This window comes from Epinephelus fuscoguttatus, linkage group LG8, assembly GCF_011397635.1.
Source record: "Epinephelus fuscoguttatus linkage group LG8, E.fuscoguttatus.final_Chr_v1".
NCBI classification, from domain to species: Eukaryota; Metazoa; Chordata; class Actinopteri; order Perciformes; family Serranidae; genus Epinephelus; species Epinephelus fuscoguttatus.
In genome coordinates this window covers 9,366,636-9,380,959 of record NC_064759.1, presented here as the reverse complement: position 1 = coordinate 9,380,959, position 14,324 = coordinate 9,366,636, and the positions used below count along the sequence as shown (strand labels likewise).

General features: G+C 39.5%; 2 protein-coding genes across 5 annotated transcripts in view; both read right to left on the bottom strand.

The window, feature by feature from the left end:
* otud7b (OTU deubiquitinase 7B) overlaps window positions 1-4,371 on the bottom strand; it is a 48,784-nt gene extending 44,413 nt beyond the window's left edge. For 3 of the 4 annotated variants that reach the window (XM_049582910.1, XM_049582912.1, XM_049582913.1), the window contains exon 1: window positions 4,159-4,371. The gene's annotated coding sequence lies outside the window, so the exon portion shown is untranslated. The remainder of the gene's footprint in view (window positions 1-4,158) is intronic. The other variant, XM_049582914.1, reaches the window with a different exon arrangement.
* Window positions 4,372-4,721: 350 nt separating this feature from the next.
* Window positions 4,722-12,367, bottom strand: rbm8a (RNA binding motif protein 8A). The gene is made up of 6 exons (XM_049582954.1): window positions 12,229-12,367; window positions 11,546-11,605; window positions 11,345-11,425; window positions 8,473-8,609; window positions 5,474-5,610; window positions 4,722-5,183 (listed from the first exon to the last, which is right to left on the bottom strand). Exons 1-6 carry the CDS (start codon window positions 12,293-12,295, stop codon window positions 5,135-5,137), a joined length of 531 nt encoding a protein of 176 aa, XP_049438911.1. The 5' UTR covers window positions 12,296-12,367; the 3' UTR covers window positions 4,722-5,134.
* Window positions 12,368-14,324: the final 1,957 nt, after the last annotated feature.

Genomic DNA, 14,324 nt, shown 5'->3' with positions numbered 1-14,324 from the left:
ATCAGTTCCCCACCCTGCTCTGCACGTAGAGAGAAGCGTACAGTAACTGATACAGCAAGCTCTCATTACCATAGTGTCTCTTGTGGGAGTGCCATCTCATACTGTATGGGATTATGGCTGCTCAACTGGTACCATAAGGATTCATCTGTCTTCCTATACTTTACAGGCACTTCTACTGTGATAACAACCGTGTCAACTATCTTGATATAATCCACTTCATTGTAGGCCTACTATCTCCAACATGTTTACAGTCAAGCAGCTGCTGGCACCCCAGGTAGATGCCTCAGGTCTAGGTCTCTCCACCCTGACACAAACAGCCCTGGGCACTGGCTGGGTGCTGTGTCACAAGACTGGCAGCCAGGGGAGGGTGGGGCTCCAAAGAGTTTTATGAGTTGCTGTCTGGACACAGAGGGCTCGCGGAGACAAGCCACCTATTGATCCCCGTCTCACTGTGCCACTGTGGGGACTAAGGTAGTTTTCCCTTTCGTATCACATCTGCTCCCGTCTTTCTGAACAGTGCCGATTAGAGATAAGAGCACAGATGCACGGCTGTATGGGTGCCAGTTTTATGACGTGTTATATTTTCATTCTGACAATAATAAAAGCAGCAAAGTGTCTTAAAAGAAGCAGGAACGTGGATCTGTAGCCTGTTCTGGGCTGCTGCAAAACTGAGTGAAACATGTACACTTGACACAAAAGTCATGCGTTTGTCCTACTAACCCGAAGAAGCACTCATCTACTTACTTATTAATCTGACTGTGTTTGAGAAATCCTATGGGAACACCTCCACGGCCAAATGGGCCTGGCTCTGAAACTGACACTGGATCCTGGACACACACACACACACACACTAAGTGAGCAGCTGTTTGGGAGAGCCCAGCGAGAGACGAATTTAAATTTTCATGCCCTCTGCACTGCTGAAGCAGCATGGTTACCCTGTGAAACACTATATACACCAGTGCGGTCATAACAGCCACAGCCGCCAAGCACATAAACAGATTGTAAGAGCCATGTTAAAGATATGAGAGATAGTTAAGATAGTAACACAAACCTCCAGACGAGACCCTTTTCCCAAGTTAAACCAACTGCCTGTTTTGTGAGACTATAAAGTGAGACTCAAATTGGTTCACTGCTGCTCTACCCTCTATTGTGTTATCATATAACTTTGCTATGTGTCACATCAAAACAGTGTGCCAATAATCTCCACTGCCACCAGGTCTGGTTATTTTGCAACTTCAAGATGACAAGCCTCGGCATTACAAGTGCCTAAACATTACTGATCATTTAAAGTAATACGTCACCCACAAAATGACCATTTGTGTATCATTTCGTCATTCCATGTTACCTTGAAGAAAACTTTGTGTTTCTCACATGCCTCGATAGAAAACAGTGAACATATTGATTTACTGATTGACTGGGGAACGTGTTAACAACAGCAAAACTGTATCAAATCATTTGTTAACAAACTCTCTCACAATTCGAGGTGTATAAGGGCTACAACGACGAGTATTTTCATTGTCAATCAATCTGTTGATTACCTTCTTGATAAATCGATTGGTTGTTTGGTTTATAAAGCGTCTGAAAATTGTGAAAATGTCTGCCACTGTTTTTCAAAGCGCAACATATTCAGTTTACTGTGGCAGGAGAGTAAAGAAACCAGAAGATGTACACATTTAAGAAGCTCGAATGAGAGAATTTTTGACTTTTTGTTTCTTAAAAACTCTTCAAACTAATAAACCGACTGTTAAACTAGCTGTCAATTAATTTAATAGTTGACAGCTAGTTCATGAATTGTTGCAGCAGTATGCAGTATAATCCAAATCCCATTTATCCAATCATATGCTCAGTTCTTTCCAAACACATGCAATCTTGCTTTTTGGATCTGAACTGAAAGAGAAACTTATCTATTCTCTCTTCGAAGCCTCCAATACTAAAATTTGTTTTGCGAAAATGCATGTGAGCATACGACTGGATAAATGAGACCTGGATAATACAGCACAAGTGGTGTGTGAGTTTGTTCGCTGTTGCTAAACGTGATCCCCAGTCAATCAGTACATTCATATGTTTGTCTTTTTCCGTGGAGGCATGCATGGGAAAAAAGTTTTCTTCACAAATTCAAGGTAACACAGCATGACGAATTAATTTACAAATGCTAATTTAGCGGGTGAAGCATTCCTTTAAGATAACAGTGGAAACATTTTACCATTCTCATCACCCATCTCTTCCGTATCACTTTCAACCAAGGCTACTGTGAAATGCTTACCGCAGCGCATTTGAATGCTGCTGGAGATCTCTGTATGATAAGCTGCAAATCCCAAGCCACACATTTTGATTTTGATCAACAGATTCAAATGGTTTTAACTAAGTGTAACAAAGGGTTTGAAAATACTCTGCCGTGCTCTGTGCCTGTGGGAGCAGGTTGTGAATGGATTTATCTGCTGGCTGTTTTGTGCACTGACTTATAGGGCCATTCAAGCATTCATAAACCAGCTCGAATCATCTAATTATTTACACAGTGTTCCTGCTGTATTGACTGGTAAATATTTAAATATAATCACTATATTTTTCTTTTTACACCCCGCTAGTTTGGAGTCTGAATTGCATAGGGACGGATGCTACATCCTGCTTAAAATACTTGCCTGAGGTGTTCCCTGAGCTGCTGTATGCATCAATATGTTCCTTGAAGTGTTGAGAACTTGCATAATGAAGCCTGACACCGCCGCCTCACACACCTTCTCAGACATGGAGTATTGGGGTACGAACATCTCACAGTGCATGGAGATCCCAGAACTGTAACTATACAATCATGCCTGATTACCTGCCATGGTGACTGGAGGAGCAGGCAAACCCACCAGCCATATTTAGGAGCATTAAGCTGGTAGTTCATTCAACTTTCCACAGTGCTGCTGATCAACAGTCTTCTTTGCAAGGCAGTGGTTTGTGTGTGCTGCATTTCAAACATCACCCTGCACTGCCACTGGAGGAATGAGTACAGGTGGGAGGGCTGGATGCACTTCATCTTCCCCACTTCACAACACCTATCTTCGTTAGATCCCATCAACCTCAAAAGTGGAGGTTCCCACTTGCTGCTGCGTGTTCCCAACAGGATATGGCTTTTTAAAACATACACAGTCCATGTGGGACAAGTGCAGTGAGGAGCTGGTCCCCCTGTCCTACTTTTCATGTTGACTGTCTGTCCCAGCAAACAAAAGAGCCCACAAATACAAGACCTGAATAATTCAAGGCAAAGTGTAACGCAAGCCTCTCTAATCGTGTCGATGTGGGAAATGACAGCAAATAACCCAAGTCCTAGTTTCAAAACCAGCACAGGGAACAGTGAACCGAGTGACCAGCCAGCTCTGGCACCAACGTCTGGGAACAAATGATGTCGCGTTGCTGACTTGACTCACTCGATCCGTCAACGTTAGCTTCATGTAACCGGTTATTTTAATTAGAAGTTAGGAAATACAACCCGTGAACTCAAAAGATTTCTCTCCTAGCAGGTGCTTTGAGTAAATGTTACATCACGCATGCACCTTAAATAAAAACCGGGCTCGGATAATCTGAATCGTGACTGCCAGCTATTACAAAGCTAGCTCATACCATATAACTATAAAGGCAGAAACATAACTGATAAAAGCTTAAATATAGATCTGATTTCTCATTCAGCACAACTTTACAATGCAGTGTTCACCCTGCACAGCTATTATGTGACAGCTCCTAAAGCTAATATAATGTTCTGCACCCAATTCAGCTCGCCAACCTGCTTGATACATGCATAGTTATGCTGCTGCTGGCGGCTTGTCCTAAACGTTGACTCTCAGCCAGCTATTATGGCTACGACTATTCTTTGAAACAACATATCAACGAACAATACACATGCTTACATAAACGCATTTGAGGCGTTCAAACGCATGGGGTTTATGCACCGTTCACAGTCAACCTAATAACTTTATTTTCTCGTTACAGACTATTTAATTGCATCTTTTGAAAGCTGCTATACGTGTGCATAAATTCCTATTGCATTTAAGTGTTTAGTATTTTTCAGTAAGTAGACCGAACCGTAACGTTTGGCTAGCAAGTGGCTACTTCAAGCCTGGCTAATCAGCAGCTAACGTTAGCTAACGCTAGTAGCTGGAGTATCCCTTTACTGCTTACCTTTATCGGCCTCGCGGATGTTTTTTTCATCGTCCCGTGTAGTTTTCCAGCAAGTACCGACTTGAGAGCAGCATATACGTTTCCAAGAACACCACCTCCTAACTTTTTAGCATCTTCACTGGTGGAACTACGCGTAAAATCCCAAACCGGACCACCAGCGACAAAGTAATTTCTCCACCACTTACAACAACAACGTCAACCGAAGAGTTGAGCCCGCCCCCCGCTGAGATCAGCCAATCAGAGAGGAGAGGCTATTTCATTGACATGTATAAGAACCAATGGCGACTCTTGGGGTCTTTGACTGATGTTCCCCAATAGAGTAAACACCAAATGAGGACGACAGAGTGCAAATCATTCGCCTGCCAATTGGCTGCAGAAAAATAAAGGGCAACGGGTTTTGTCCGAGTAGCCTATGAGTGTGGCACCCCGAGTCCAGAGTGACAGGTGCTTTGGAGTTGATAAAATAGCTGGGGCGGCACCACTGCCTGGGTGAGGTCATCCGGGATGATGTAAACTCTACGTCATTGGCAGGGCTAAATAAATCACACAGCAGGGCACAGATGTACCTTTTAAAAAGTTTAATTTTCCCCAAGCAATATAAAACAAAACACAGCAAAAAATGCACGTAACATTGAGAAAACTGAAACAACATTTTGAGGGAATCATGAACACACACTACCTCTAAGGTGTTGAATGTAAAATCATAATTTCACTGACAGCTGAATGGATGTCCGTCTGTTGCACTGCGAAGCAGCATAAGCAATTTACAGACAAATTAAAATGCTGCTGTTAGGCCCAAATATTTTGTTAATTTGTCTCTTTAAAAAAAAGAAATTCCCCACTACAATATTTGAAATTGCACAACTAGATACCAAACAACTGTCTCAAAAATATTGTACAAAAATGTGTTTCTCATGAGAAGACGAGAAGAGTCATAACTGCCTGTCAAAGTGACAAGACACCTCCACTGCCTAACTCAACGCCGCCTCCTGTCTGGACTTCTGCTGCGTCTTCGTCCGCCAGTCCTGTGAGAAAAATACAGTTCAGTTACTGAGGAAAATCATATTAATTGGACGTTCTATTATTTTAAAAACCCAAATAGTTAAGATCACACACACACCACTTATGTACAGATATATTAAATATCTAGCCTACATTGCAAACACTAAGGGCTGGGTAACAGAGCAGCAATAGGTATAATAACATATTTAAAATGTACAATATTCTCTGAACATAAAGACTGACAAACATATAAACTGTTGAGTACACTCCCCTTACTGGGAAGTCACTGCTCCCACACACACACCACCCTCACCTCCTCTTGTTCTTGGGAGGCCCTCTGACAAATCCCCAGTCAACACTGATAGGCTGACCCATCATGTCCTGACCGTTGAGCCCTTCCATGGCTGCCTGGGCCTCTTTGTATGTCTCATACTCCACCAGTGCATATCCCTAGGAACAGTCATCAGGAGAGCGTGTCACTGCCTTGGAATTTGGTGGCTTTTCACAATTTAAATTTACGACACAGTACAGAAAACAAGGACACTGCTCACTCAATGATCTATGAATATTCTTTAGGCTAACACAGCAGAGCTAGAACGAACACATTTTCAACCTCGCACAAAAACTAAACCAACACTATCAATTTTATGTCTCTGAAGCTTTGAAAAGATGACCAATAACATGAATGAGACTGTTGCTAAAATATGTTAATCTTTAAACAGCCTGTAAAGACAAGGAACATTCTCTGTGCTGGACTGAGATGACTATGGAGAGCCAGTAACAGGGCAAAGACACTTTGTTCGCACTTTATATTCAAGGCAATGCTGTCACCTAGTGGCTCAGAGGAAAGCTGACACATACTGTTAAACTGGAGAGCAAACACCTATGGGTCAATGTTTCTACAGGCATGTGCCATACAGCATTAAGGGAAAAGCAGATGCATTTAAACACTGCACGTTTACAAAACCTCGGATATCTTTGATTTGACATAAACTAAAATTAGACTATTAAAATACCACGTTTGTGTGTTCACAAACAGCAAATAACAAGTAGCAGTGACAAAGTTTAGCTGTATAGAGAGGCGAAGTATCTTCCCTCCCTGTGGCCCACCATGGGACCTTGTTTCATAAAAAATATGTGCAATAGTTAACAGCGAGAGACACATTTTTTGATCCTGTTTGAACTGCGCCACGAATCACACATAAGATGTCTGTCAATTTAAAAGACAATTTAGAAAGTCAAGAAAGTCGCAGTTTGTTGTAAAACTGCTCAAGTGTAAGACTGTGAAAATGCATAATCAGAGAGACTACACAAGTAGCGAAATTGACGCCATAGATTTTTTCTCTCACTGAAGCTACGATGCCTGTGTGTTTCCGAACAGAATATCGTCACACAAGCAACATGTCTTGCTTGTTCTTTTGCTTCCTGGCTGATAAAAACACCAGGGGTCTTATTTATAAAACAGTGCCAAAAAATAATTGACAATGTCGACAATCAGGCTTCCACCTCAACATCTGCGTCTCTTATTTCCCCGTCTCCAAAATGTTCGTAAGCATGAGTCAAAGTTTCTCCCATCAAGTCTGTTTTTACAGATCACAACTTTTGCGTGGGAAGTGGCGTACGCCTCTTTCAGGCCTTGTTTTGTGCGTATGCAATGTTTATAAATGAGACCCAAGGAAACACACCAGGTAACGTAACGTTACATTTGTGCACGGAACATATATAAGTTACCTAGCTAGTTAGCTGTGGTTGGTAACGTATATCGTGGCAAGAAGAGAGATGTAGTTCACTGAGCGGTTTCACACTAAACTAAATGGCATGGTAAACCTGCAACAAGCTGCAACTTTTGTGACTTGCAAAATTATCTTTTATATTGACAAACATTCAATTCATTTATTCAGGTCACAATTGAAAGAGGATCAAAAAGTCTATCATCATTAAGTGCATTTGGTTTTTGTACACACAACAAATGACTCTGTACATCAGCCAGGCAGGATGAAAACAAAACATCTGTTATTGTAATGCGATTTTTTTAAGAATATATTTTCAGCTTGACTTTCTCTGCATTTGGAAATAATTCATCATGTACACAACAATCTGTGATTCAGATAAACTACAGCAATTGTTAAATGAGTTGAGTTGAGTCTAGTTCAGTCTGCATTAGGCTTGGACCTTCTCCCTCTGTAATTTTAGCTAAGGATTAAAAAAAGACATTTGGCTCATCAGATGGTTTTCTGTTTTAGCTTTGAACTTGTGCACTAGTTTGTGGTTTCACCAAAAATGTTCAATCATTGACTTGTGCTGACAGGTGTTGTGTAAACAATTGCAGGGCACTACTGAAAGAGTGTAAGATACTGCACAGCTCTTCCATTTTAATTCACAAATGTACATATTTTTATAGCATTTTTCATATTCTTATCATAACCTAATCTATCCTATATTCATGTCTCCTGATCTTTACAATAATTGTTTTTATTTTTCATTTCATTTTGTCTTACTATGCTTATAATATGCACCAATACACCAAAGCAAATTCCTTGTATTTGAAAACCTTCCTGGGAGTAACCCTGATTCTGAATGTGCTTTAAATCTTTAATTTTTTTTTATTTATTTATTTTTATTTATTTATTTTTTTTAAAGAAAATTTAGGAAAAAGTGACATCTTCCTTCTTAACTCATTTTAAATCTAGATGCAATGACAGAGATTTTCCTACTCATGACAGGCTAATTCAATCAGCCCTCTCTTCACCTCACAGGAAGAGGGTGTGCGCGAAACCAGCAACCAAAATATAATTAAACCATGTTAAATCATATTATCCATCAGACTGACTCAATTGTTGTCAGAATTAGTCAGGAAAACGCAATTTGTTTTAAATGAAGCTCATATTCAATCAAGTCAACAAATGGAGTGTGCAGTGTACAATGATGGGCTTATTTGCCTTGATTACAGCACATCTTTAGCAGGCCAACTACTGCGCTGCACGTCAGAATACTTTGTTCAGCTCCACAAGAAAGCTGATTATTTTATATTAGAGCCATTTTGTATCCCATCGAATGCTTTCTGACATTTATTCAGCAGAAGAACAGCAGCACATAAAGGTTAACATAAGTTGACCATCTATCGGATTGTTTGGAAACAAGGTGAGGTGTGCTTTGAATGAGTATGAATAAGATTAGTAATCTATTAGAGCAAATCAATGAAAAATAGAAGATAAACAGTAACAGGTTTGCATCGACTGACTGTAAACATCTTCCACAAAATGAAGGACACCTCAAAACTCAATGCCAATGATGCGTGGTTATCTGTCTCACCTTGAGGTAGCCTGTTCTGCGGTCAAGATTGAGATGCAGGTTCTTAATTTCTCCAAACTCTGAAAACTTGTCATGGATGTCTTCCTCTGTGGCCTCTTCATGTACACCGGTCACAAACAGGATCCAGCCCTCCACAGCTGCAACAAGACAAAGACAAGTAAATGCATCAGGGGTCAAATAATAAACTAAGCAGCACTTTCAACGCTGTAAACTAACAACACAAGTGGAGTTATGATTAATAAAGCTCTCGTCATGCAAGATGTACAAATAAACACTGGTCTAACCAATAAACAGCCTGCTGAGCTCCAGTTTGTGCCTCTTATGTGGTAAAATTAGATTTGAGTCACAGAGTTAAGATGCCATTTGTCCAAAAACTCCTTTGAAAAATAACTATTCCAACTATCTGGATTAAACAAACAACGTCTGATACATAATAAAACACATTTAAAAAAAGATTTTTGTTTGTCATTGGTTGTTTTGTACGACACAAATACTGGTAAATTTTCCTGCTGCCAGACTAATAAAGGATTATCTCATCTTAAATATATAAATATGTTATTGTTAATGAAAATATCAAGTAAACAAAAGTCGCATTATTAAAAAACATATGTAACTTATAATAAATCGTGTTTTGTTTATGTAGAAATTGAACTACAACAACATATATTTGTCATTTATGAGTACCTGGATAAGTCTAAGAGTTACAAACTGGGAGACAGGCTAAAAATCTTTTTGTTTACACAGCTGACAGAATATTTATCTAGGTGGTTGTTCATGTGTGCCAAAGTTTTAAAGCACTGTTGACAAATGGGAATTCGATTAAACAAAGCCAATGACAGGTGACAGAGGAATTTCATATATTGGTATTGTAAATTGCTGTTAGTTTACAATATGTGTAAACAACAGAAGAGGTTGCAACTTGATAAATCACAGGGGTACATTAGGGCGACAAACGTGCAGCTTAGACTTTATTCTATTATGTTACATTTGAACTAAATTCAGGGTGTCTACAGCCTACAACCAAGTTAAAGGGAAATTTCGGTTTATTTCAACCCGTCTCCTATCGTCCTAAATTTGTTTCAAGTGACTAGCGACATACAGATAATAGTTAGCATGTTAGCCACTAGCCTAGATACAGCCGTAGCGTCAGACCTGTTAAAACGTAAGTGAACGGGCATCATTTCCAGTGCAAAGTTAGTTCACTAAACAAGCTTTTTCTCCACAAAGACCGCCTCATATCGTTAGGATAAATGTCAGAGAACATACAGAAAATGACATGTAAACGTGTTGTCTTACCTTACCGGTGTGCTGCCATGTTTGTTGTTTACCATTTAGCTAAGGCTGCAACCGGTCCCATTCCTTGCAACAGAGGTATTCCTCTTCTGTGGGCACTGGGGCACAGCCTTCACAAGTAACGTTACACCACCGAGCTCCAGAGCTAAATCCTTCCAGCAGCCATTCCTCCTCTGTCGTCCTCTAACGTTACCTGTTGTGCCTCTCTCTCTCTCCTCCTCCATTCTTCAATTTCACGAAGCTCTTCGTCAGTGTATTCTGGCTCAAATAAATAAGGGCGGCCATCAAACTCTGCAAAATCAAATTCCTCCTCCACAAAGTCAAAGTCTGGCAAAAAGTCAGCCATTATTCTATAAATCTTTCATAAAATAAATGAATGAACCTTTCAGGCTACTGTCCGGTTCTGCCTTGCAGCTGCTGCGGCTTGTTCTCGCGAGATTTCAGGCACGATATGAGATCGCTGCTTGTTCCTGCGAGATTTTAGACACGGTATGAGATCGCTGCTTCTTCTCGCGATATTTCGGCCGCGCTTTGGGAAGCAGAGGTAAACGGTAAACACACCGTAAGGTAAGACAACAACTCTGAAGACCACCTAAATGTGGAATGTTAGTATATAGGTTTTCCACATCAAGAGGCGATGGCCGCCCTTATTTATTTGAGCCAGAATACACTGACGAAGAGCTTCATGAAATTGAAGAACGGAGGAGGAGGAGAGAGAGAGAGAGGCACAACAGGTAACGTTAGAGGACGACAGAGGAGGAATGGCTGCTGGAAGGATTTAGCTCTGGAGCTCGGTGGTGTAACGTTACCTGTGAATGCTGTACCCCAGTGCCCACAGAAGAGGAATACCTCTGTTGCAAGGAAAGGGACCGGTTGCAGCCTTAGCTAAATGGTAAACAACAAACATGGCACCACACCAGTAAGGTAAGACAACACGTTTACATGTCGTTTTCTATATGTTCTCTGACATTTATCCTAACGATATGAGGCGGTCTTTGTGGAAAAAAAGCTTGTTTAGTGGACTAACTTTGCACTTGAAAGGATGCCCGTTCACTTACGTTTTAACAGGTCTGACGCTACGGCTGTATCTAGGCTAACAGCTAACATGCTAACTATTATTTCTACGTCACTAGTGACTTGAAAGAAATTAAGACCAAATCTGCAATGGAAATACACGTTTTACATATATGTGTGCATGTGAAGGACACTTGTGTAAGTACTCTTTCCAGGTAAACACACTGATTTGAGTTCAAAATGAACAGTAAGGAAAAATGTCAACAAGTGAGTATGTTAAAGTTTAAGTGCTGTCGTAAGTGCTATTTATTACTGCAATATTCAAAGAAATATCCCGTGAACAAAATTGTTCTCTTCGATCTGTCCAATGATTGTTAACCATCATTGGGTCTGTCAGCCTGGAGACATTTTCACAGTAATGTGATGTAAAAATGTTTAAGACCCATCAAATCTGAATTTGCGACAATATGAGACATTTTAAGGCCTTGTATTAGAAAATTTAAGACATTTTAAGGAGCCATAGACACCCTGTAAATTGCATTTTAACACGAACTACAACACTTACATCTCTGAGGGCCTGGCTCATCCCCGTCCTGCTCCACAGTATCATAGGCATCATCTTTGATTCTGGACCTGGCTCCTTCCTCTGGAAACAGCAACACAGGATCATATTAGACTCAACACTGCTGACTAGCCTACCAAATTACACTATAAACTTCAATAACGTTAGATTGCATGAACCAGTATCACAGTACTGGCATCTCACCTGAACCAAAGCCTCGTCCTTTCCTCTTCTTGGCTTTCTCCTTCAGCTTGTGGATGCTCTCTGTGGGAGGAACGATGAACAAGTCAAAATGTGTGCATGCTGCTACATCTTTATTCTGTGTGACAACTCTGTCCATTCACATACAGGCTGCCTTCTACTTTAACTGAATTTAAACTATATGGACAGACTCCTGTAGTTACCCTAAAAGTAACACAAAAGCGACAGCAAAACTTTTTATATGTATACTAAAATAACGTTAATGTTATTTGAAGTTCTGGGCACTTTTGTTAGTGTATCTTGCTACCAATGTTAGCCGTTAACTTAGCTTTGGTTGGGCACTCAGATAGCATGCTAACAGTGGCTAACAACACGCTGCGTGTGCTCAAAGTTTTACCTTAAACTAAGAGATATATTTAAGCAAACGTGTTTTGAAAAAGTGGCTTTCCAAGTTTGGACTAACTGCGACATAGCGAGCTCACAAAAAGCTTTGGTTTGAATGAACCTCTGGTGCGTTGTTAGCTTCATATTAGCTTGTTAGCATCTCTCAGGCCCGCTACCACGCAGTTAGCGTTTGTAGCATTTACAGCCGCGGCCATTTTCAGGTAAACCTTAATATTTACACATCGTGTGAACGCCGGGGTTGTTGAGCATCTGCCTCGACAGGATATAAGCATTATTATTACCGTCACCATCCTCATCCATAGGAAAGTCCTCGCCTCCCGCTTCATGAAGGTCCAACACGTCCGCCATGATGTCTGTGTGTGTACGCGGCTGGCCAGCGCAAAGTGCGTACGCAAAGAGAGCTAACAGGTCGGCGCGTGTTGCCAGGTTACGTAAAAGTAAGTAACCACAAAAAATGTTTATTGAACAGCAAATCAGATCTGCTTATATTCAGAGGTGGGTAGAGTAGCCAAATATTGTACTCAAGTAAGAGCACTGATACTTTAGAACAATATTACTCAAGTAAAAGTAAAAAGTAGTCATCCAAATAATTACTTGAGTAAGAGTAAAAGAGTATTTGGTGAAAAAAATACTCAAGTACAGAGTAACGTCTGATTTATTTGTAAAATAAGAACATGAACGTAATCAATCAATCAAAAATAATAATCTGCAAATTCATGTATTTTAAATGATACCCCTTTAACTAAAACAAAAATAAATTAAATCTTTACGAACATAACATAAATCAAGGCACAAGAAAACACAAATATATTCTCATATATACTGTAACATATATATATATAAACATATATACACACACACACACACACACACATATATATATATAATTATGTACTCAGTACTCAGAGGTGGGTAGAGTAGCCAAATATTGTACTCAAGTAAGAGTATTGTTGCTTTAAAACAATATAACTCAAGTAAAAGTAAAAAGTATTTTGCATTAAAACTACTCTGAAAAGTACAATTTATCCAAAAAGTTACTCAAGTAAATGTAACTGAGTAAATGTAACTAGTTACTACCCACCTCTGCTTATATTTCTCTGCTTATTATAAATATACCCAAAACAACACAGCAAGCAGTCAAGTTGAATACCTTTTATTTTTGAAACTTATTTTATACTTTGAGTTTTGTTTCCAAAGTCACCAAATTTGAGGTACTTTTACTTTAGGGACTGTACTTAATTTCTGCTGTGTGCAATTCAGCAGATATGGGTGCATGACATCACATCACAGTGCACACATAAACCTTAGTGTACACAACAGCAGCAGTCAGAATATCACCATCTTCACTTTAAAAACGTAAAACAAAGTTGGAAAAAGCCTTTGTCGTGCATGCGGGAGTGAATTATTATTTATCTATTTATTTATTTTAACAGGCTCTGGTCAGTGCAAACAGCCTCTTTTTGGTGACATTTTAAATGAGACATTAAATAAAGTGACTTTGATGAAATATTGTATTCTATTGTAAGCTTAGATGTGATAACATTTCCTGATGGAAGCACTTGTCGTACATCATACGTCCAAGGCCTGTCAACACTGGAAAACTACAAGCATGAACATCTTAAACAGCTGGGGACTTCTAAAGCAGTTACACTCATATCCATTTACACTGTTACCACTTATTTCTATTTACGTTGTCTTCCCTGTCAAACCAATGGGACCATTTGTAGTGAGCATTAGGTTAGATTAGTCTCTAGGTTTTTGGTTAGTCTGTAGGTTATAGATGTTACTGTGTATTATATGCACTTTCTTTTCTTAAATCTAGATGACGTGCTCATTAACACATTTTAAAATACAATTTGCTTCATGTCTGGGCCCCTATTCTCAAGCTTTCAGTGGCTTATCATAGTGTTCCATTTCACATCTCCATTATGTTTTATGAATTGTACATGTATTTTTTTTTTAATCTGTTTATGTGAATAAAAATTGTGAAAAATCCAACGATTATTTCTGTTTTGACAGTTTCCGGCTATGATAACTGGTGTAGTTTGGGCTTTTTTTAAATTTAAACATGCTTTTTAAACCCATTTGCAGGTTTCGGGGTTCTGAATATTTTCAAAATATATACAAAATACAACAATTTAAACTTGAGTTACTCTCCCCTATTTAATTAAAAAAATAAAAGTCCCTTCTAGTGCTCAAAAGTGCCTCCTCTGTTTTGCACCACCCCTCCCCCCCCTCATAAGTAACGAACAGTCCCTTACTTGAGTCTTTTCTTTTCTACTTCTACTCCACTACATTTATCCTACAGCTTTAGTTATATATTTTTTTAACTTCTGCTCACATATTATTTAAAAATGTACAAGTATAACTAATAATC

Coding starts and splice junctions, on each gene's coding strand:
- rbm8a (XM_049582954.1), bottom strand. CDS start 12,295: ATGGCGGACGTGTTGGACCTTCATGAAGCGGGAGGCGAGGACTTTCCT. Junction 11,606..12,228: donor TATGGATGAGGATGGTGACG/GTAATAATAATG, acceptor TTCCTCCCACAG/AGAGCATCCACAAGCTGAAG. Junction 8,610..11,344: donor TGAGCCAGGCCCTCAGAGAT/GTAAGTGTTGTA, acceptor GTCTTGTTGCAG/CTGTGGAGGGCTGGATCCTG.